Raw genomic sequence first — 25,664 nt, 5'->3', positions numbered from 1 at the left:
GGCTGACCCTTTGAAATACAGGTACATCAGAAATAGGAAGAAAGAGTGAGAGAAAGTTGTGGGAAAAAAATACAGCAGGGTTCGCCCACCCCCTGCCAGAGCCTCGTGAGACTTTAGGCGTTTTCGTTCAATAAACACTCACAACGCCTGGTGTAGGAATCGAAACCGCGATCCTACGACCACAAGTCTACTGCCCTAACCACTGGACCCATTGCGCCTCCACACAACTGCATCATAAATGACAACAATAAACAACATGAAATGGAAAAAACATTCATTGACTATCAATTGTCAGCGCCCCTAGCGTGAACATATTTTATAACTACTGTCAACGGGAGGTAACTCACATTACATGGCTCTAAAACGCTGCCACGATTCAAGCAGATTTTATTTCGTTAGTGTACAGACTGCACACAAAAATGACGTGCGTTTCGATTGTATATTTTCTGGATAATATACCGCGTTATATTTAAAATAGAGCAATAACAATTTTTTTGTCATATTTAATATTTATGGTGTAAAAATTTCATAAAAACCAAAGAAAACCTAAAAGGAAAAGAACAAGAAGACCTGTATGGTTTGGGATATCAATATTTCAGATTTTATTTGTGATTGAACATTGTGGATAATCTATACTGCTGCTTATCTGGTCAAACAATGTCGAAGGTTCGCCTCCAATGCAGGCAATACCAGCGTTACTTTTACCATCATAAAGAGGGGCCTCACAAAAATTACATCCCGAAGCAGCAGCTTTACCAACAACACAAAAATCGTTACCAACTACAACAGACTTCATTAAACATTGTCAACGAAAATTTTTTGGCTATAGTCAATCTGATAACTTCCAGTGGATTCCCTCTGTGCACATTTCCTGTTTGAAAAACAGTTGAAAATTATTTCCGAGACCTTATCACCTACTGTGATTCTACTCTGATCTATATCACCATTAGCTGTCCATTTCAGGACGTGACCCTCACAACATTGTGAGGGGAAGATGAGTGTAAAACTAAAAATAAGAGAGATAAAACCCTCAAGTTCTTCAGCATCATCGTCAACCACATCAGGATGCAATCCGAATTTGGACAGTCTTGGGAGTGCCTGCTCAGATGGCAGTTCTAGTTCTGGGTTAACATCGCGGACAAATAATTTAGGAGTACGGGCGGGTCGTTTCGGCCACATGAAACTTATACTCCTGTTTCTCTTCAAACTGGTTGTTAAATTCTGGAGTATCTGTACTACAGCTTTGTTCATAATATTCTTAATATTCTGGTTCTACGGTGGACTTATTACTTTGCTTCTCGTAATCATAGCTTCTCTTGGTAAGTAAATCAATTATCAAATTTTATATCTGATTTTAAAATTTAACACGTATTAAGTCGACCATGCGCTTTATATAATCACTTAATTTTTCTGTCCTAATTAGGAAAAAAAACCCTACTATTTTACTGTTTTGGAAAACTGAAGATGACATAACGAGAAATATTTCCTGTGTATGTGTCTGCACACACGTGTGTATGCACGCACACTTAATTCGGGTGTTGTTTACTTCTTCTATAGTAGTAATGGTATTTGCTACCTAAACGCAACTTCCGTTATTTGACAGTTCAGTGTTTCACAGACCTTAAGTAGCGATTCCGTTTATTCCCTCTCAGATACTTCGATTTACATTTCGAACTTATGTCTGGATATTGATTACACTATATTCTCTCTCTCTCTGTCACTTACACACACACACACACATGTTACTCAAGAAGGAAACAAGCAAAATCCGTTACCACCTTATAAAAGCAAAGAATAGTGATTATCTCATCTAATTCCTTTCTTGTCTAAGATGAGTCCAACCTTTCCCCTTCAGAATATCCTCCGAAAATCAACTCTTTCTGTTTTGATCAAGAAACATCGCCAACTGTTTTAATAATTAGTTTCATTTTGAAATTACTAATTATTTATTGCAGCACTTGATAAACTTTACAGTTTATGCTTTCATATAATAATGTTTTACCATGATAAATCCTTTTACTTTCACATTAGTATGGCTGCCTACTTGCATAATATCCCCCAAAACAACAGATCAAATCACAGATTTAGATCACCAGTTTGCTTAATCACTTAAAGTACGTATCCAAATCTCCGTTTGTCGTTACATCTACTATTATAGTCGGAAGGGCACTATCAATTATATCAATTATTTAATATAAATCCTTCGGTGATTTATGGTAGGGTTCTTATTTGTAAGATTATTGAGCCCCAACCTACTTTTAACTATGTAACATAATTGCATATAAAAATGATTTCGTTGATCTCTGTTAGCAGTAAGTCACACATCTGAACAGCTGCCATTTATTGATTTTTGCATATAAATAGCTTAAAATCATTATCAAGCTTAGAAAGAAAAAGAAAAAAATCTCATTTTGTTTTGTATTTATTTTCACGAGATTTGTGTCACTCGCTTAATTTCATAACTTTTAAGGTTACTTCTTTATTTTCTGAAAGTTGTTACTCTGTAACTAATACATATTTCCAACTTTCAACGACTGAATTGCACTTGTATATAACAATTACGGTCAGGCAGATTGATTGATTCTCGCAAGTAAAGTAGAAATTGCCGAGTTTCGATATATCTACCGAGATACATTACACAACGCGAATGACATCCCAGTATTTGCAGGAAAACTCGAATTTTTCGCGTGGAATCAAGTACCCTGACTTAAAGTTTAAATTATTAGTTTGACGTGGGTGTAGTTGTTTCTGATGTTCATATTATATAGATACTTTTGATTTCATTGTGAAACACGAGGAAAGACTTTAACATGTTTTCTTAAGAGATAATTTGTTTCTCGTATTATTTTAAAATCTATATATATGGTTTGCCGTTTTAGCCTTTAATGCAAATTATTAATTTCTAGCTTAAAATAAATTAATTATTTTGATTATATATATATATATATATATATATACATACATACATACATAACTCTAACATTAAAGGTGGAATCTTTTTAAAAAATTTTTTTGCAAAGGTACAGACAAGGAAGAAAAACCAAGTTCATTTCTTTTAAGGTTAATAAGCATAGATTTCACTTTAATAAGATGAACTAATCATTAAAAAAATGGAAAGGCCACCAACAGATTTTGATAATGACCTATCTAATGTTACAAGCAACAAAAAAGAATTTAAAACAAGCTAATAAAGTGTATCTAAAGAGTCTATATTAAACTACTCAAAAGTAAATCAAGAATCATTACAAGATCACAATAATGATAGTCTCAGATTCCTCAGAAGTTGCTTTTTTTGCAGAAACATTTTGTTTTGGCCAATTTTTCTTAGCAAATATTAAAAACAAAATAATTGCTTCTTTCAATCTTTACATAGACTCATTCCACCTTATAATTAAACATGAATATTAGCAACTAATGAGGAATTACATGAGGAATCTGCTACAGGATCAGACAAAACATGGGATGTAATACAAGAAAGAGTACTTAACTTATTTAATCATATAATTATATTTTAACATTTCCCAGATATGGAAATTTTTTTTCTTAATAATACCAAAATCTGATAATGATAACTACAATTCAATCAGATTATATTGATCATATCTTGATCTGTACTAATCTATGTAAAATGTTGGTAAAAATTATGACTAACTGATTATCTTACTTGAAACAGAATATTTTCTGAAAATTCACTTTGATCTCCCTAGCTTTAAAAGGAGCTTACGTCATGGTCCATGACATTCTACTTAAAAAGGGATATCAGTTTAAAATCTTCAACAATCTTTGCAATTTGGTTATTAGTTTTCTTATCCATTAGAACATGACTTATTTTCGATGATATTAAACCCAAATTATATATCTTCTTCAGGATCTCCAGTAAGGTTCTCTAATTTCACCCATTATATTTTTATTCTATGCAACAGATCTATATAGTTCTTTAAACAGAATTATGAAAATGCCAAATTTTGTTGATGATCTCAATTTATCACCATCGTTTTGCATCAACCTTCCATTCTGGTTTAAGTTGATAAGACCCAATGCAACAGTGGGCAGCATTGTTCTTTGATATTTCCATTTTGGCAGGGTTTCTATAGCTGGATGCCATATGGAAAAGATAATGGGGAACAGAGAAGAAGGACGGTGGGGGTTATGTAGAAGAGGATTCAATGTTATCCTACATTATGGGAGTGGGAAATGTAGGAAGAAGTTGACATGAGATGGAGAAAGAGATGAGAGTGATGAGAATCCAGAGAGGTCATTGCAAGTTAAGAGATGAGTGTGGAATCTAGTATTATTAATAACCATGTTAGGTCTAACAACTGCAATAAAATGGGCAAATGGAAATGGTCAACAGTCTGATTCAGCCAAAACAAAGTACTATAGCCCAGACTTTATCAATTATCAGTGTGATGAAATATATCTAATAAATCAACTATTAACATTACAAAATTCTCAGTATCTGATTACATTCAAATTTGAAACTGGAAATACATCTTATGTATTTGGTAGGGGGAAAAATGGGATCTTTTTGGCTTACCAGATACTTTTTTTTTTCTACTGAGATGAAGAAATGCTAATTACAAAAACCACAGCCATCTTTGAGAGAAATTAATAATAAAAAAAAAATAGCAGCTAAATTTCCCTCAAATTACAGCCTGCTGTCTTAAAAATGAAAGCTGTTTGATCAACTTGCTAGAATAGTAGAGGAACATCTCTCAAATCACTACTGGATGAGAAATGATATGGAGTTAGACAATAACAAAAAGCATCTATCTTCCTCCTCCTCCTACTACTACTACTATGTAGTGGCTGTGATGATGATTAAGAGGTGGTAGTGGTGGTGGTATGTTACACACACACACACACAATACTCCCAACACCTCTAAACTATTAATACAGCCATCAACATATCTAGCTACCATGTAGAGATCTTGTTGGCTCATACATACACATGGCAGTAGGGAGAGGGATTTGAGGGAGGTTTGGCTACTGTTTCTCTGATGCCTAGCTATCATTGGCTCATACATACATAAGACAGTAAGGTGAAATTTAGGGAAGTCTCCTCTTGATTGCTTATGCTGGTTTAAAATTGTATAGTTTTAATATGGTGCTCTGGGAACATAGAGGAATTCCAATTTCTTTCATGTTCAGATTGGACGTGTTGGATTTGTAAAGTGCAAAATTTCAGTCTTGAAAGGTTTGTAACTGTCTTATTGATTTTTCAAAATAAATAAAAATAGAAAAAGGGGATATGATTTTTCTAATTAGTATGAAAGACTATATTTGTATTGAAATTTTCTAAAAAATCAGATTGAGTTTGTTAAACCAAAATGGTCCAAAATATGATCTCAACATGGCACACTAATTATCTCAGAAATTCTGCTGTTGAACATATAAATATTTGAGATTGTATAAGGGAGTTTATTGATGCTCAGTTTTTGTATGGCAGCTGGATAAGAGGGATACAAGTGCAATCCATCCTCAAGCTATTGAAAAATTCTCCATTCAAACGGAGAAATATATTGAGTTGCTTAAGATAGATCAAGAAACAAGATTAACCCCTACTCAATGTTGATAGATGCATCTAGGAAGTGCTGAGCAGTTTAAACAGAAGAGTAAGCTGTATGAAACTTGGTTCACTTCTCAGACAGAACAGTTAAAATCTTTCAAAATAACATTAAAAAATATCAAAACAATACCATAATATTGCTCAGTTAGACTATTTTGATAAGTGGGTCAACTACACACATTGGTCACATCAGACAGTGGAGTAGGTGTGGTGCTACTTCAAATTTTCAAAGCAATAATAAAAACATTTGCATAAAACTATATCACAATTTTACAATTATATGAGGCAGTTGGTGCGACATGATCACTTAAAGATTTTGCTAAAGAATTACTATTGGAAACTGTATTTCTTTTCATTGCCATTTAACAAACTTAGAATTATTTCAATAACGAAAAAGAGGTCAGATTAAAATGTAGGAGTGTATTCTGTTAAAAGGGATAATTATTTATAAGAAAATAACAAACCATTAACTATGATTTGGATACCAGCCCATACAGATATTAATGGAAACAATAAAGCAGATGAAATAGCAAACAAAGAGAATACAAAAAAGTAATCAATATAGATTACATGCAAAATCTATCACAAGTTAAATCAGTAAAAACATAGTCAAGGATGAAAAAATATATTGGGAAGAATCAATAAACTATCAAACTTAAGTCTTTCATTATGTCAGATTTAGCAACTGTAAATTATCAGATATTAAATAATACTAAATAACAAACATTCTGTTGGGTACTAATGAACTATATTCCTAACACTATTTTATCACAAACAGATTGTATGGCATAATTTTTATGTTCTTGTGGAGGCTATACAGAAACTTGACGACACTGTTTGTTCCAATATAAATAATTATCAATCTGAGAGACTGATAGTCTTTTGAAATTGGTCTTCAGAAAGTTACCAAGGATGGAAGTATAATTTGTTGTCAAGGATATATCTACTATAAATATGCTTTTTGAATTCAGGGATGCTACAAAAAGCTCTAAAAATAGAAGCATTTAGCTGTACTTGTCTTTTCCCCTTTCTTTTCTATTATTCATTATATATATATGTATGTATATAGGTGCAGGTATGGCTGTGTGGTTGAGAAGTTTGCTTTGCAACAATGTGGTTTTAGGTCAGTTCTTCTGCCAGCACCTTAGCCAATCATCTTCAATTCTTACTCTGGACTTATGAATGCCTTGTGAGTGAAATTGGTAGACAGAAACACTATGGAGATTTGTCATATATATATATATATATATATATATATACATATACATATACATACATAGCTTTGTGTGTGTTTATCCTCCTACCACATTACAACAGGTGTTGGTTTGTTTATGTCCCTGTAATTTAGAGGTTTGGCAGAAGAGAACAATAGAATAAGTACCAGACTTTAAAAAAATTACTGCAGAAGTTGATATGTTTGACTAAACCCTTCAAAGCTGTGCCCCAGCATGGCCGCATTCCGATGACTGAAACAAGCAAAAAATAAAAGATAAAGATATGCATGCATGTATACATACATAAATTACTAGATACATTTTTTTTTTAACCTGTTGTGGCTTTCTGGCTTCACATGGATTAAGGATTACATTTTTTCCATTTTTTACTTGTTTCAGTCATTAGACTGCAGCCATGCTGGGGCACTGCCTTGAAGAATTTTCTAGTACTTATAGTTTAAGCCTGGTACCTACTCTATCAGTCTCCTTTGCTGAACTGTCAAGTTACAGGGACGTAAACACATCAACACCAGTTGTCAAGTGGCAGTGGAAAAACAAACACAGACACACATACACATATATGATAGTCTTCTTTCAGTTTCCATTTACTAAATGTACTCAGAAAGACTTGTATGCTGGAGCATTGTTCTGATGAAACAAACCCCCTTTCGTCAGTTTTCCTGGGTGTTTAGTCTTGATAGCTTTTTGTAACTGCCTCAGCAGCAAGTTGGCATACTACTCTCCATTAATGGTGTGGCCCTTCTGAAGATAGTCACTGAACACGTTGCCTTTTGCATCTCAAAAAGTTGAGGTCATGACCTTCCTTGCAGATGAAATGACCTTAGCCTTCTTTGGAGCAAGTGTGGAGGGCTGTTTCCACTGCATGGATTGTTTCTTTGTCTGTAGCTCAAGATGATGAAGCCAACATCCACTCTGGGTTAGGAAATATTTAAGGAAACCAGCTGGATCTGCCTCAAACAATATCAAATTTTCCTGTGATATAATCAGCCTGGTGTACTTTTAATCAGGTGTCGGAAGACATGGCACCCACCGAACAGAAAACTTTGTCATGTCAAGTTCATTGTGCAGAATATTCTCAACTTTCTCAAGGAATATGCTAATAGCATTGGCTATTTGATTTATAGTCAATCATCTCATCCACCTCCATGTGGTGAACATGATCAATGTTTTCTTCAGTCATGGTAGTTGCAGGATGTCCAGACCTTGGGTTGTCTTCAAGACTCTCTGTTCCCACTTTTGCACTGTTGATAGAGCTGGAGTGTCATCCCCTGATGTAGCAACCATGTCAGCATGAATGTCCTTAGAGGCTAAACTCTTTTACTGCAGGTACTTGATAACATTGCAATACCAAATTTTGTTGATTTTTAAGAGAAGTCAGTATTAGTTACTTTTGAAGTTTTCTTTGAACATTCAGATGTCAGTTTACCTGAAAAGATGCAGTTCTTAATAAGGGGAGTTGAAATTAATGCATACAAGATTTCACAGCTATAGCATCACTCCTTCATAGCCAACCTATGAAATTTACAGTCTGTCCTTGTACTACTGTTTTTATATGAATTTTGTCAAGTAGAATTAATCTCATGTTTTGGTTATCTATTATTAATCATATAATTGAAAATAGGACCTTTCATGTGTAATTGTTTAATTAACAATTATAATTAAACAAAATGGTTACTGATTGATCATTTGAATCTTATTTCTCAATAGAATTCAGTTCAGCTTTGACAGAAATATACTGATATTAATACACTAATATTACTGTTAAATTATTACTTTTGTAACAACTAATTTCAAATGATTTCATTGACCTTTGAAGGTAATTGTAAAGACAATAGAAATATTGTTAATATATGGAATTTATAGCTAGGTTGAGTTGATCCAAAATTATTATTGAACTACATATGTACTACATAGGTTTTGTTGTTTTCAGTTTGCTGGTAATTGTGAAGCCAGGTAATGCCATTAATCAGCTTCTTATAAATTTTCACTGGTGATTGATTGATGTTTTAAAACCAGCCAAAGATTAGTTATTATCTACTTGATTGTAAATGATCGATGAAGCTTTCCTTTTAATTGCTCCTATATTTGGATGTCTATATATAGTTTGTATATCAAATTAAGTTGGAAATTCAGGCAAATCAGCTTGACAGGAGGAGTACTGAGAGCTTTAATCTTGTGTCATGTTTTAAGACCAACATTTTTCATGTGTGAATGAGTTCAGATATCTCATTCTAGTTCTCTGTACATTATCCTTTCTCAGATTCAAGTGACTCTAAACTGAACTAAGATTGTCAAAAAAATATTCCATCTGTTAATTCAATTGCTTATTTGAATACAAAACAAACTGAATTTGCAAGTATGGTATATTCTAATTGTCTCTGATATTGTTCACTTTTACAACCATAAAATCTTAACATTTCAGTGGATGTTGATAATCTCTATAATTCTGATAATCTCTAACATTGTTTACTTTTAATAATGATAAAATCTTCAAATTTTAGTGAATGCATCTGCCTTATCCATTTTAGCTCATCTACTAACATGAATGAAAAACAGTTATGAGCAAGTTTAATATTCCTTTGCTGGTTGATTCAGGCTACCTGCCATACAGTTATCACATTGAAAGTCTCAAAGGCTGTTGTAGTAGCATAAGATGTTGAGAGAACATAGATCGTTGGTGAAAAAGTGGTTAGTAGAATGTTGGTAACTGGAAATTTACTTGTCTAGTAGATGGATTTTTTTTTTTTTTTTTAATGTGGTCAAAAATAACATCTGAATGTTCATGCTAGATGTTCACTATTTAATATAATAGATTGGGGACAGATGAAAGAAAGAGGCAGGTTGACAGGTAAGTAGTGGGTAGGTAAGTTAAAAGAGTGTGTGGGGAAACAGAGAAAAATATGGTGAAAGAGAAAAAACATGGTCATAGACATATAGGGGTGAGTCAACAGGAAAGTGTTTCAGAGGAGAGGAAACAGTAACAGGTAGCACAGAAGAGTGATCAAGGGAAAAATGTGTGGGAGGCAACTTGTACCTGCCTAAAACACATCATTATTTATCTGTTTCGCTCTGTTCAAAGACAAGTTCTAAAGCTTATATGTAAGAGGTTCTGGCATTAAAATGCACAAAATATGGTTTAAGTTAAGTATGATCTGTTGGATATGTATTGTTAAAGTGAAATGGCAAGGAGTAAAAAAGTAGTGAGGCATAAAAGGTAACAAGTGATATAAGTAGGAGAGCTGGCTTTATTGGTATTGATGGATAATGTGAACAGATGAAATCTGCTCAGCAAAATAAAAAATAAATATAAAGTAAAGATATTGTGTGCTAAGATATATATGGCAGAAGAAAAGATACATGAGGTAAAGAAAAAGCCAGACAAACAGGAGGTAGTGAGGCCAGATCTGAAGAGGTTGGATCTTTAGGATGAGATAATATAGGATCAACAAGAGTGGAGATAAGACATATTACCATATTGAACCCATTCCAGCATGGAAAGTAACAATATACCAGTGATAATAATGATATTTATTAGTTCATTTCCATTTATCTAATAATGTATATACCATGTATGTTTGTGTTTTCATAATCATAGATTTCAAGAGATGATTAAAAGCTGGACTGACTACATCTTTCTAATAAGTCAGTATTTAGATTTTGCTTAGGCTGATTTGAATTTTTTATCACACCAGATTCAACAAAACAAGTTCATGTTAATCACTTGGTTGATTTACTAAACAATTAGACATGTATGTTTGAAAGAAGTTATTAGGTTTCTATGTGCAAAAACATTATTGTCTGCTGAAATTTTTCCTTTGCATTAAGAAGAGAATATTTTTATTTAAGTGGTGGTATCTGTAGGGTTATTAGATTGCATATGGGTACTTCATTTATTAGATATCTCTCTATTCATTTATTAGATTCCTTTTAGATGTTTCATGGGGTGTATGTATAATTAGTAATCACATGGAAGCAGAAATACTGTTTAAGAAGATCTTCAACCATAATTTGATATCTTTTTGGATTTAAACACACTGAGAGCATGAAATTATCACTTTTTTACTTCATATATGGTTATATTATAAAAAAGTTGTTTTGAGATATTAATTCAAACAAAAACTTAATGGAAGAGATGCCAAGCCTTCATGAAGAGGTTTATTTATTTATTTTAGAATGGTAGACTTATGATGCCTACAATACACAGTAAGTGGGAATGTGAGAAATGCTGTGTGAACACATTAAATTATTTTCAAAAATCTTTTCAATAATAAATCATTTTTATAAAAATTCAATTTTTTCTTTTTTTTTTTCAGGCTTGTTGTATCATGGGCAGGACATGTTAATTTATTATCCTCAACAACCACGAAATGCCAGAATCTATGTTGATATGCCGAGCTTGCTTAAACTGCCATTTGAAAGCAGCTATCTTCAGACCAAAGATGGTACCAGTATACATGTAGTACTTATCAAACAACCCAGCTATTCTTCTGTGACTGCCCCTACTGTGATATTTTTCCATGGAAATGCTGGAAACATTGGTCACCGGTATATAAATATTTTTATTAATTCATTACAATATTACACACGTATCTAAGCTAGTTAGATTTTTGAATTGTTGTTTGTTTCATTTTTATTATCTCAGTTAAGACTTTCAAAAAGGCAGTAGACTTACTTGGATTCTTTTCAAGTATTTAGTGAATGTAAAAAGTGGTTAGAAATCACTTTTTCAATAAAATTATTACTATTTAAAATAATTTTCAAAATATTAGCAAATATTAATATTATGCAAATCATATAGATAGTCATTATATGTATTTTTTGTGCATTACACAAGAAATTTAAAAGAAAATACTTGGGTCAAAACTGGTGGGCAGTAAAAAAAAAAAAGAATAAATGCAACTACAAACCTTTGAATATGAAGAAACTATAAGCAGTATTCCCCCACCACCTCTAATAATTAATGTAACATTTCATTGCTGAAGGCAGTGAAGTGTATTCACTGGATGTCTTTATAGTAAATACATAGCAATTATTCAGCCTATTAGTACACAGGTGGTGTATGGTTATACACTATATTATCTAAAAGAGATTATTTAATGTAAAATATTACAGTTCAGAGTTACATTACCAATGTATGCTAGCAGTATAAAAAAATAAATCTTCAGTATACAATCATTTGATTAGTATGGATGTGAAGAAACACTATTTATGGTACACAGTTTAAATTTAGTAAGAGAATGTAGTAAAAATTTAAATTTTTAATTTAATATCATTAAATATTTAAGAAGATAAATTATATTTCTAATTTTCAGCTATAAAAGTGGGTATTATATTATAATTGACATTGAATTTAGCTTGAGCAAAATGCAATAAATTAGGTGTTACAGATAAGTAAATTTTCCATTTTTTAATTTTTAGCTAGCATAATTGAAAATAATTGTTTAGAATAATGATTCTTTGCAAATAATCAAAAGACACGAGAGATGAATAGGGGTAATCTGGATTTTATATTCCTTCATTCTTTTTTTTGTATTCTTTTCCTGTTTTCAATTATTTGACTGTGACCATGATGAGTCACTGTCTTCAAGAGTTTTCTAGCCTATCATATCTTCCCCAGTACTTATTTTCGGTGTAAAAAGGTAAAGACTCCCTTTGGTCATAAATGACCATGGGATTGCACCTAGAAAGTTCCCCCAAGGCACAAGTTTAGGTAAGGTTGTTTATGGAAGACCAGCAGTTACCCATGCATACCAGCTTCCCTTCTCCATGTCACTGATGTTATCCAAAGGAAAGGCAAAGGCCAATACAGCTTGGCACCAGTGACATTGTGACTCATTACTACAGATGAGTGAAGCTTTAACCACTGAGCCAAGCACTTTCACTGTCTTTTCAGTGTGGTACATATTTTATTGATCTATATTTATTTGAGAAAGGATCTTCAGACATTGGGCCTCACAGAAGAAAAGTTTAACATAGGAAGCATCAAATGTGGTGTACAAGAGAGATGACTGCGCTGGTATGGTCATGTGTTAAGTATGGATGAGGACAGCTGTGTGAGGAAGTGCCACACCCTAACTGTTGAAGGAACCTGTGGAAGAGGTGGTGATGCATGACTTTCGAACATTGGGCCTCACAGAGGCAATGACAAGAGACAGAGACCTTTGGAGATATGTTGTGATTGAGAAGACCCAGCAACTAAAGTGAGATCGCATCCATGGCCGATGCCAGTGTTGCATGTCCAGTGATATGATTTGCTTGAGAAGACCTGTTGAGTCAAGAAAACCCAAAATCATAGCTTTAGACAGTGCCCCCTGACTGGCTCTCGTTCCGGTGGCATGTAAAATGCGTCATCTTAATGTGGTCGATGCCAGTGTCCCCTGACTGGCTCCCGTGCCTGTGGCACAAAAAGCTCCATCTGAACGTGATCAATTCCAGGCTCACCTGACTGACTCCTGTGCTGGTGGTACATAAAAAGCACCCACTACACTCTTGGAGTGGCTGGCATTAGGAAATGCATCCAGCTGTAGAAACTTTGCCAGATTAGATTGGAGCCTGGTGCAGCTCCTTGCTCTCCAGACCTCAGTCAAACCGTCCAACCCATGCCAGCATGGAAAACAGACGTTAAACGATAATGATGATGATGATATATATATATATGTGTGTGTGTGTGTGTATTTATCTAGTATTTATTAAAATATATAATATATAATGTAATTTTTCTTTCAGTTTGATGAATGCATATGGGTTATATACTAGTCTTGGTTGTAATGTTCTCATGGTTGAATATAGGGGTTATGGAAAGAGTCAAGGATCACCATCAGAAATGGGTAAGTTTTCTTAAATGTATGTGTATGCATGGGCATTTTGGTGTGTATGTTCCTGAGAAAGATTAACTGGAAACTACTTGGTATATGGAGTAATTTAGTGTTTCCTTCAATATCAAAAATTTTTCCTGTTGCTTTTGAATGTCTTTGCCAATTGACCAATACATACTTACATACATGTATATGTATATAAGTACATCACATACAAACATACACTTGCTCTGATCTTATCTCTCTACCTATCAATATAACTCTATAGTAGCCTCTAGTCTTTCACTGCTCTCACCCACTGCCCCTCCATCTTTTGTCTTGTTTTTGTTTTTTTGTTTTTCTCTGTCTGCTGCTCACAGCTTCTCCTCCTCAACATCCTCAACATGCACCCCTCTACTCATCTCCTACCTTCTGGTCTAACCCGATGAATCTTACTTCTATCTTTCTTTCAATGACTCTCTCAAGATTTCTCTCTTCCTTTTTTTTTTCCTCACATCTCCCATCTATATGCATCATTATAAGATAACCCTAGACTCCTGCCACGGAACCCACCTTGTCACTTTTCCATTCTGTACCTCCCTTTCTCAAATGCCCTTGATACCAATCCTCTTCTTTACTTCTGTTCATTTTCATACTCCCTCCCTCTATAGTGTCTGCTCTGTTACTCTCTTTACTACCACCTTTTCACATATATAAATCTGTTCATCTCTTCTTACTTTATCCTCCTTTATTATCTTGCTACAAAGTTTGATGAGAAATTTTCAGTAATGTGATTCTGTGACCTGAACCTAATGATGGTTGTAATGTTGTAAATGTAGTGCCATGTATTGCATCATACTTTCAATTGGGGAAATAGGTTTTCACCTCATCAATTGCACTTGGGAGCAAATTTGAAGTGCACAACTATGTAGGCCACACCAACCTGTTGCCACCTGCTTCAACACAAACTGGCCATTAGATTACCCATTTATCAGTGTGAAGCATCTCTGCACATCATGGATCCACACACTCAAGGAAATGGAAGGAAAAATGTTCCATATTCGAACTTGGTACCATGTCACTAACAGGTTTAAAACATTATTTTGCTTTCTATTTCTACACTTCTTAGTTCAGTAATCCCATTTTTATCTTTCAGTTCCCATCTTACTTCAATTATCCCATCCACCTCACAATCATACACTTCCTTTTTCCACCTCTCTGTTTCTCCTTCTCTTATCCAGCTTCCCTCTCCTACTATGCAAGCTCACATCTTGTGTTCACTATCAGTTGCTGCCAGTCTCTCAAATACTGAGGATGTAAAACACTGTTATCTTTATTTCTCTCCAGTTAGCTTAGGCTGAAGAAGAGGCCTATAAAACATTGCATGCTCAGTTCTGCAAGTCATTTTCTAATGTACTTTTTCTGACACTTTCACCAAATAATACAACACATTACAATAATGCCAACATGTCACAAATCACTTGTGTGTGTGTATAGATGTATGTATTACTGTCTGCTTGACTTGACATCACATGATAGTTGTAAATGAGTGTCACTGCCATGTAAGCGGTGGTCCTCATTTTCAGTCTTCAGTGAAAACATGCCTGGTGATAGGATAATATAATCTTACTTGGAAAAGGCAAGGATTGACATTGAGGTAGGTAGCCTGTTATTCAAAATCTACTTTAAAAAATTCTGTCTAACCCATGCAAGCATGGAAAATCGAATGTTAAATGATGATGATAATGTATATATGTATAGTCATATGCATGCATATGTTGAAAGTTCATTTAAAATTTTTTTTTTTTTTTTTTTGAAGGTTTATATCAAGATGCTGAAGTTGCTATGGACTTTCTTTTAAGACATTCACAGATATCACGAGATAAAATTGTAGTTTTTGGACGTTCACTTGGAGGTGCCGTAGCTATATATCTTGCTTCTCATCCTTACTACAGCCAACATATACACTCAGTATTTATAGAGAATACTTTTACATCACTGCCAGAAATTGGAGCTGTTGTTATTGGCATACCTATAATTGGGCTTTTACCATATTGGTGCTTTAAAAATCAAGTAAGTTTTTTTTTTTTATATATGCTGTTGCCATTAATCCTCCTTAATGCAAATCACTTTTTTGTTCATAACAAACACACTTCATTAATAAAAGAAATTTTACAATATTGAATATAAAATGTGGAAAGTTGAAAATCCCTGTTCTAAAATACCTGATTCTATGCATGTTATGTTGAAAGTTCATTTAAAATTACTTTTAATTTTTTTTGTTTTTTGAAAGATTCACCATCTTTAGTGTTATGAAATTAAAATTTTTTGGTTCATGAAATAAGTTTTTGTTATATTAAAAATAATCTGTTTTGTGTTAGTTGATATTAACAGTTTGCGATATTTTACTTTACTAGTTTGAAAGATCACCAACACTATGATCAAAGCATCACTTTTTTTACTTTCATTTTTGATATGGATTGAAAGAATCTTCAATATACAATGTCTTTTCACCTTGACCCTACTGTTTTTATTCAAGTTTTCCTTGATCTACCTCTATTATAAGTATTTTCCATCTCTAGCTTATTACACCTTTTCCCTCCAACATGTAACATCCTTTCATATTACATCAGCAAAACAGTGTAATTAATTTTTCTTGCACACATTTTCCAGTACTTTTGATGACCAGCTACTTGTTTCAACTCACTCAGACTCAAGTGCAATGTTCAACAACTGTCATGACTTGCTTGTGCTTATGTGAAATGTTGAACAATCAACATATCATATTCAACTCATTCCCTTGCATTCACTGATGTACACTATTATACTACTTATACATCTCAAGTAGTCTGCTTTCTGCAGAAAGACAGTGAAAACAAGGAATACTTTTGTTTCCAACAAAGTTTTGTAACCTTCCAACACTACCCTCTAAAGGGTATGCACTATATTTTAGCAATATAGTGCATATGAAATGTGTATGTTAGTAGAATGGACATTACAGTTATAGTGTAGTGTAGTAGCTAGTATAGTCATTTTAGCTATTTTATAGGGAGATCTAGCCCTTTTCACCTACATTTAAATACTACATTATGTTTACATTTATGAAAATTAGATTTTTTTAATTAAAATTTATTTTAAAATTGGCATTTTTTACTACTCAGATGTAATCATTCTTGCACTCGGCAGTCACAAGCAGTAAAATACATTAAATATCACTGAAATATTCTTCCCTCCAAAATTAACTTTGAACTGCCTTGAACATTTAGAAAAACAAAGTTGTTGCAAACCAGTGTAATTTTTTAAATAGAGAGCTTTTCAATTCAATATATATGTATATATGATTGAAAAATATGTGCAAGTTATTATTGATTTTAGTTTTTGATTGTAAACAGTTCTAATTAAAGAATTCACATTTCACACTCCATAACAATGTAAATATTTCTTTCATCTATACAGATCATGACTAATTTCCTTGGATTCTAATATTTACCTTTCTTTTTGTGAACAAATTGTGGAGTACCAGTTCAAAATTATTCTGTAGCAATTTGGACTGTAGCTTCAGTTAATATTTTGACAATATACAGAATATATGACTTCCTCTACCACCACTTTTGTAATTAGATAAGTTTGTAAAAGTTTATATTACTGTCTTTTTGCTTATATTCACAGTTTCCCTCCATAAAACGTGTACCAAAGATCACGGTTCCAGTCATGTATTTATCAGGACTAACTGATAATCTTATTCCGCCACGAATGATGAAGATGTTGTTTGAGGTAAGATTTTTGCTGGAAATGTTTGCAATCCATTGTTTAGTTGGTTTTTGAGATAAACAAACACCATGCTTCTTTGGAAAGCCATTGAATACTTTATTTTTAATTTGGTCTATTTCCTGCTCAATTCCGAAATCTACTGAAAACTTTCGTTTGATCAGTTGTTCTTGGGTTGGATTAATTTCACAGCTTTTTCATCAGTTTAAAAGTATTATTGATGTAATATTAGGATAAATTCTGAGTGGCTGTGTGGTAAGTAGCTTGCTTACCAACCACATGGTTCCGGGTTCAGTTCCACTGCATGGCACCTTGGGCAAGTGTCTTCTACTATAGCCTCGGGCCGACCAAAGCCTTGTGAGTGGATTTGGTAAATGGAAACTGAAAGAAGCCCGTCATATATATATATATATATATGTATATATATATATGTGTGTGTGGGTGCTTGTGTGTCTATGTTTGTCCCCCCAACATCGCTTGACAACCGATGCTGGTGTGTTTACGTCCCCGTAACTTAACGGTTTGGCAAAAGAGATCGATAGAATAAGTACTAGGCTTCCAAAGAATAAGTCCTAGGGTCGATTTGCTCGACTAAAGGCGGTGCTCCAGCATGGCCGCAGTCAAATGACTGAAGCAATTAAAAGAGTAAAAGAGAGAGAGAGTAAAGAGTATTCATTAGCATTACAGACTTGGTAGGATAAAATAATCTTTTACTTGTTTCAGTCATTAGACTACAGCCTTGAAGAGTTTTAGTTGAGTGAATCAACCCCAGTTTTTTTTTTTAAGCCTGGTATTTATTCTATCAGCTTCTTTTGCTGAGATAAACAAACCAACACCAGTTGCCAAGAGGTGTTGGAGGACAAACATAGGCACAAAGACACACACACACACACACACACACACACACACAGTGGGCTTCTTTCAGTTTCCGTCTACCAAATCTACTCACAAGACTGAACCCAGAGCCATGTAATTGGGAAGCAAACTTCTTACCATGCAGCCATTTTTTATATAGGCAAGAAATTCAAGATTTATTAGGAGATGGGAAGTTGCAATGCCTAAATTTTCTAGATGAGTTCTGAGAGAAAAATTTTCTGATTATGAATTTTATTAATTTTTATTAAGATAAAATATTTCAAAGAGTTTAATCTCTCCTTGTCATCATGTGTCATGTACATCTGCTTAGCACTCGGCTTATTAAATTTTCAGCTAACACTACTCTACTAATTCTTTAATTTATTGACTTCATTCTTTTTGTCTTATAATGGGAATTTGTTGGAGGTCAGGTGTTTTCACCCTGACCCCACCCCCATTTTCATTTTTTATTTCAAAAATCTCTTCAGATTTCTGTTTTCAGTATCAGAGATTATGATTTTGCCAAAAAGGCATGTTTTCAGAATTTTCATTTCCTCCTTCCTCACCCCATTTGTTATTTCATTTTTCACCACTTTTGAATTGCTTTTTTAAATACACATAGAAAAATATGGAGATTACAAATCTGGAAAAATTTGTTTTTTTAAATTTCAAATTTTCTTACAAAACATCCTATGTCATCCCTCCCCAACCCTTCCCGTTTTCCAAAGGCAGAAAACTCCAAACATTTTACGTATTGGATATATTCATTTGCTCATGCATAGATTTCTGCATGAAACAACAGACAAAAAAATATCAAGTCCTCATCAGAAAACTTCATATGCTGGAAATAACAGCTAAATCTCTGGAAAATATTTTTTCCTTGCATCATTTTCATTTTATAATTCTGTTGTAGGATTTATGAAAGATAAACGATATAATAGCCCACTATAATCTTCAAACTTTGAGGGGCTTTATTTATTTTGTACAATTTCTGAAAAAAAATTAATTTTAATTTTAGTAAAAGCCTCAAATTTTGAGAGATTCTATTTATTTATTGTGTCATCCCATAAGTAATGCAGTTTTTTTCAGTTGCATGAACTAAAAGTCAGAGGGGGATAGGATGAACTACCAGCATCAACTTGCTTTATAAGCAGGTAGTAATTTTACCTTGTCCTTATTTTTAGTGCAAGTTTTCAAGAGTGCAATTCGATTTTAACAGTTATTTTTTCAAAGCTATAATGGAAGTGACAAAGGAGCATATTTGGCATATTTTGCTTTATGAGTTCAATAAAGGCAACAACACAACGCAAAGTGCGAGGAATCTTAATGCAGTATATAGGGATCAGACAATAAAGCATAAGCCAGTCTCAACTGTGATTCCAGAAACTCTGAGCCAGATCTACAGCCTAGAAGATGAGCCTTGTCCTGGAAGATCTGTAGAGCTCAACGAGGATGTCCTGCAAACCCTGGTGGAATAAAATCCCATCATAACTGTTGAGGAACTAGCAGAGAAGCTTGGATTTGATCATTCAACTAAATCCAATTGGATTTGGTCATTCAAGTCAGCACTAGAAGAAAAATGACCATCTTTGGTTTCAAGATAATGCTCAGCTACATACAGCGAGAATAACATTTCAAAGGGTGGAGCAGTTTGAATGGAAAACAATGCCCCACCCACCATATTCACCAGACATTGCCCCATCTGATTATCATTTATTCTGTAGTCTTCGAATTCTGTAGACAAAGTCAGAACAATAGTGGAAGAGAATATTTCATCACAGACTAACGAATTTTGAAAGAGGGTCCTTGCAAGTCTACCAGATAGATAGAAGGGCATTGTAGAAAATGAAGGAGAGTATATTTTAGATTAAAAATGAACTTTATCTAATTTTGAAAAATAAAAAGAAGTATAAAAAACCGCATTATTTATGGGATGACCCAATATTTTATCTAAGATCAGGATCTTTTAATCCACTTCCAAATGGAGCTTTCTGATGATTTTTTCTTTTCTCTTCCTAAATCTCAACTATTTCAATTTAATGCCAAGCCACAAATTATTTTCATGTTGTGTTTATATAGAACTAGCAAATAATTTGTACTAAAATTTTACGTTGTCACAATTGTATTGAACCATGTTGAGCCACAACAAACCTCTGTGTGTGTGTACATCTGAGAAAAAACACATAATTACCGACAGAAATGTACCTAGAAATTTGGTCTTGTTTTTCATTCATTAGATTAAACCCAACAAAGTACTCCAAGTTTAGTCATTATCCATATTCCATCCCAGCACAATTCTACATAAAATTTACACAGATTCCCCCCCCCACACACACACATGGTTAACATACAGTTTACCATTGTAAAATAGTAAAAGTAAATTGTTCCTTAGAAAATGAAATTTTTTGCAATACTAACCAGAGACATCCCATAATTTCATATAAACACTGTGACATTGTCACCATTGGCTGTCTGTTGTAGATCAACATTGACTGTTCTCTACAGAAATCATCTCTTTCATATTATCTCTACTATTCTCCTCAATGGCTGGAATTGTGTGCTTCAGCAATCAGTGTCATTCATTGTGCTGCAGGGCCTTCTCCTCCCAGGTGCCTAGGGAGATGCCAGGGTTCTTCATATGTCTCTTTAGCACATCCCTATATCATGCCCTCTGGCCACCATGGTTCGTCCTGCCCTGATGCAATTCAGCATAGAAAACTACCTTTGGGAGTTTTGTGCCTTTGGAAAGCAAGAATGGGTGGAGAGAAGGAAATAAAAATTTTGAAATCATGTTGTTTTAGCAAAATTTTAATCTCCAATATTGAAGACATAGAACCCGAAGAAATGAAAAAAAGGGAGGGTGTGTGCAAACACACAACCTCCACCAGAAACTTTATTCCATTGGGGCATATAGTTTCTTTTGGCGCTTACACTTTCCCCAATAGTAGTAATTAAGTGAAATCAGTTCCAGGCAGGAATTAAACCAGATTACAAACTTGTGTCTTTAAGATCTTAGCCCCACACAACAGTGACTGTTGTTGTCTTCCATAAAGATGATGATAAATTGTTTAAAAATCTTTCAGTTACTGATTATTCTTGAGTTAATGAAATATCATTATTTAATATTATACAGTCTACTGTGAATTCACCTTTGAAGAGGATGGCTCTGTTTGACAATGGAACCCACAATGAAACCTGGCTGTGTCCTGGCTATTATGAATGTATTTTAAATTTCATAGCAGAAGTAAGCAATTTCCTTCCTTTTAATAGATTTGATGCATTGTTGTTGTGTAACCACAGGTAAGCTCTGAGTGAAGAGATCTCTGATCAAACATTCCATCCAAGAACATACCGTTTTATTTTCTCTCGTTGTTTGCATATTGAACTCATTTGTTTTCGTATTTCATGTTGTTTACTGTTGGTGACATCCTGTACCCATATATGCACATGTCATCATCATCATCGTTTAACGTCCGCTTTCCATGCTAGCGTCCGCTTTCCATGCTAGCGTCCGCTTTCCATGCTAGCATGGGTTGGACGATTTGACTGAGAACTGGTGAACCAGATGGCTACACCAGGCTCCAATCTGATTTGGCAGAGTTTCTACAGCTGGATGCCCTTCCTAACGCCAACCACTCAGAGAGTGTAGTGGGTGCTTTTACGTGCCACTGGCATGAAGGCCAGTTAGGAGGTACTGGCAACGGCCACGCTCGAAATGGTCAACCAAATTGCGCAACATGCCCAAACCTTCTAGAAGGATCAGAATTCCTTTTCAAAGAGGGACAAAAATTCAAAATCAAATCTGACTTGTGCCTCAGAAAACCTTATTTATGTCATAAGATGCTCGGGCTGCCATGAAAACTACATAGGGTCCACGGGATTATCGCTCAGACGCAGATGCACTCTGCATCAACAGCAGATTGCATTCCCAGAATACAGAATGATACCCTTTAGTGAACATATTGAGAAATGCGCAAAACAAATGCTACCACAATTTATAATCTTTCCATTCTATCACTGTGCCATTGGAACACCAACACAAATTAGATTAAATAAGGAAACCTTCTTCATTGAAAAATATAAGCCAAAACTTAACCATTGCTAACACTTTTAAATAAGGAAATTCACCTTACTGAGAGAAAAAAATATAGAACAAAACCTAACATTCTATTCCTTCTAAACCAAATCATGTTAAATTAATCAAAATCTATCAGCTCCAACATTTCGATTATCTCCCTTATACCGGAAAAAATCCCTGATTACCTTCTCCTATCTAGAACTCGCTTTTATACACTGGAGCAAAGACATGTTACGATACAGGTAAAGAAATTTGTAAAGAAAACACGAAACCGGTTATTTCTCCAAATACAATGTTTATATACTCAAAATTTTATAACATTTTTCTGACATAACGATTTAAAAATATACTTTAACAATGTAACACAAGCCTTCTGTAGTTTTTTCACTCTTGTTTATCTTTTATGTATATATATATGCACATATGTGTTTATACATATATGTGTCTATGTGTGTAGGTATTTAAGGATAAATCCCAGCTGTTTCCTCTTGAAGCACATCTGCTTATTACTATCGAATATGTAGTTTCAGTTTCTAATCATTAATTTTAACCAAGTTGAGTACCTTTTCCCCGTTCATGAAGATGTTTTATGATTGAAGGGTTACTTGAATTGATCTCTTTTGCTAATTGTCATGCCGTTCGTTTGTCTTTCTAACTCAGAAAAAAAAAAGACATCTTTTCAATTAGTATACCATAAAAACCCATGTAATTTATGCATTTTTTTCCCCAGAAAACTAAAATAAACTTTAGGGATGCATAAATTACATGAGTAGATCGCTTCCAGAATTTTTTTAGAAATTTTTTTCTTGAAAATAGGCATACAAAACGTAAACATTTGTACTGGAAGTTGACTCATTTAATGTCAGAATCAGTTTTTACAGAAAAAATAGAGGCTTAAGTATAATGAAGTTGACTTTTATTTATGCTTACCTTTTCTGTGTAAATTTACTAAAACCATTAAATGGTTAACTACTTTTTAATATCTGACATTCATGCTGGTAATCAAGGTCCAGGCAATATTTTACTTATTTGACTTGGTTGAGTAAAGTGTCATCCAAGTGATGTTTATTGATAATTACACTTAATCTACAACACCTGTATGTATTTATTAGCTTTGTTTTTGTTGATAATTCTTATCAGCAACACTTCTTGTGATTGTGATTTGAGAAGACTTACAGTAGTATGCTAAAGATCGGACATAATCTCTTGTGGGCAAGAAATGTAAATTAGTTTATTATAAATAACACTTTGTAATTTAATAGCTCTTAATGTGATACCTATTAAACAGAAATTATTTTTATTTAATGAAAATCTAATAAAATCCAATCATAAGTAAGTATGCTAAATACAACTAAATTGAAAACCTTTTTCCTCTGGCCATATTGGCAATTGTGAAAACTTTTGGGTGCTAATTATACACGAGTAGAAGCTTTTTTTAACAATTTTTATCCTGAAAATCATCTATGCAAATTACATGGGTTTTAATGGTAAATTTTCTAAGGCTGGAAAACTTATAAATTTCTAGAGCCTGTGAAAAAAACACTAAATGAAATTGAAAGTGGTGAAACAAAACACAAATGTTTTAAATTTTACTCTTCCATTTCTAGAAATCTAACTTTTATTTTTTAATTTCCAGGTTTCTAAATGGCGGAGTACAAGTGCCTTGACAAATTATTCAGATGTCCTTACAAAAATTGTCTGACCAAGTTTTATCTAGGATTTCAATTTAATTTATCCTTAATTTGTCTTTAATCTCTGCATTCATTGCAGAATGCTGTCACATTGTTTTGTTTTATCACTCATCTATTTAATCAGTACAGATAAAAGAAAATCATCTCTCGAACAATGAAGATTCTACCTGAAATAATGAACAAATAAAATTTCATTTTACTCTTACATGTGATTTTTTTAAAAAATAAATTAGTCATGTAATTTTCTTATCTTTTTGTGTATATGTGTGTGAATATGTAGCATTGATTATTGACCTTTACGTTTTGGCATACAAATTTTCTTACAGTATCTTTGTATTGCAATAATATTTCATAGTTTTCAGCATGTTGTTACTGTTTTAATTTTAACCCTTTCGCTACCAATCTGGCTGAAACTGGCTCTGGCTCTGAGTACAATTGTCTTGTTTTTGTAAGTTTTGAATTAAAATCTTCCACCATACAAATATACAGTAAGCGGTAAAAACAAAAGTGAAATAGAAACAAAAACAAAAATAGGGTTAATATTAGAGATAAAATGTCGGAGCCCATTTCAATACAAAATGGAGTGAAGCAAGGGGATATTCTGGCACCGACTCTATTCGCCATATATTTTGCGATGGTTTTCTGTATTGCATTCAGAAACTGCAGATATGGTGTTTACATCTATTATCAAACCTCTGGCAGCATATTTAATATCAGACGCTTTGCTGCAAAAACAAAAGTATTTACCTCTATCATAAGAGACCTTTTGTATGCAGATGATTGTGATCTAGTAGTGCACACAGAGATTGATATGCAACACATTTTGAATGCATTCTCTGATGCTTGCACTGCCTTAGGAATGACAGTCAATCTCAAGAAAACTGTTGTCATGTACCAACCTGCCCCTGGTAAGCAGTATATTGAACCAAATATCTATGTGTATGGTAGAAGACTTGGTGTAGTCGATCAGTTTGTCTACCTGGGAAGCACTGTTAATAGATGTGACAATTTGGACAATGAAATTCCATATAGTATTAGGAAAGCAAGTGATGCTTTCGGAAGGCTAGAAAGACGTTTCTGGGGTCGGCAAGACATATGCAGGAAGACAAAGATAAAGGTGTACAAGGCGTGTGTACTCTCTTCTCTTCTTTCGGCCTGCAAGACCTGGGTCACATATCGATACCACCTTAAACAACTGGAACGTTTCCATCAGATGTGTCTCAGACGGATCTATCGCATTAAGTGGGAGGACCGCATCAGTGATCTTGAGATATTGGAAAGCTCTCGGTGTGAAAGCGTAGAAGCTTTTGCATTGAAGCAAAGGCTCAGATGGAGTGGTCATCTGGTCAAGATGAAAGATTCAAGGATGCCAAAACAACTCTTTTCTGGAGAGTTAGCTTAAGGAGAACGACCTCCACATAAACCAAAAAAGAGATATAAAGACTTGCTGAAGGTTTCCTTGAGAGATGCCAACATCTCTCCTAACACATGGGAAGGCATAGCTACTGACTGTGGCAGGTGGAGAAGGATTATGCATGAGGGGACAACTATTTTTGAGATATCACGAATTGCACATGAGAAATTAAGGAGGGATGTCAGGAAGGGCATTGTTGTTGCACTTCCAGATGGCAAGGGTCTTCCTATGACACTGACATGCAGTGTCTGTGCAAGACC

At 33.9% G+C, this 25,664-nt stretch overlaps 1 protein-coding gene across 1 annotated transcript; it reads left to right on the top strand.

The window, feature by feature from the left end:
- The first annotated feature begins 382 nt into the window (after positions 1–382).
- Positions 383–24,235, top strand: LOC106881639 (protein ABHD13). Its single transcript, XM_014932103.3, has 7 exons — positions 383–1,319; positions 11,118–11,349; positions 13,531–13,631; positions 15,418–15,671; positions 17,268–17,372; positions 21,355–21,465; positions 23,936–24,235. The coding sequence occupies exons 1-7, from the start codon at positions 995–997 to the stop codon at positions 23,999–24,001; spliced, it is 1,194 nt and encodes a 397-aa protein (XP_014787589.1). The 5' UTR covers positions 383–994; the 3' UTR covers positions 24,002–24,235.
- The last annotated feature ends 1,429 nt before the right edge of the window (positions 24,236–25,664 follow it).

The sequence above is a fragment of the Octopus bimaculoides genome, chromosome 4 (genome assembly GCF_046866305.1).
Source record: "Octopus bimaculoides isolate indiv1 chromosome 4, ASM4686630v1, whole genome shotgun sequence".
NCBI lineage: Eukaryota > Metazoa > Mollusca > Cephalopoda > Octopoda > Octopodidae > Octopus > Octopus bimaculoides.
The sequence above is the reverse complement of the archived record's forward strand: the minus strand, read 5'-3'. Positions and strand labels throughout refer to the sequence as shown.

Excerpts from the sequence above, each read along its gene's own strand:
- LOC106881639 (XM_014932103.3), top strand. The coding sequence starts at position 995 with ATGAGTGTAAAACTAAAAATAAGAGAGATAAAACCCTCAAGTTCTTCA. Across the intron at positions 1,320-11,117 it reads CGTAATCATAGCTTCTCTTG|GCTTGTTGTATCATGGGCAG; the intron begins GTAAGTAAATCA and ends TTTTTTTTTCAG. Across the intron at positions 13,632-15,417 it reads AGGATCACCATCAGAAATGG|GTTTATATCAAGATGCTGAA; the intron begins GTAAGTTTTCTT and ends TTTTTTTTGAAG.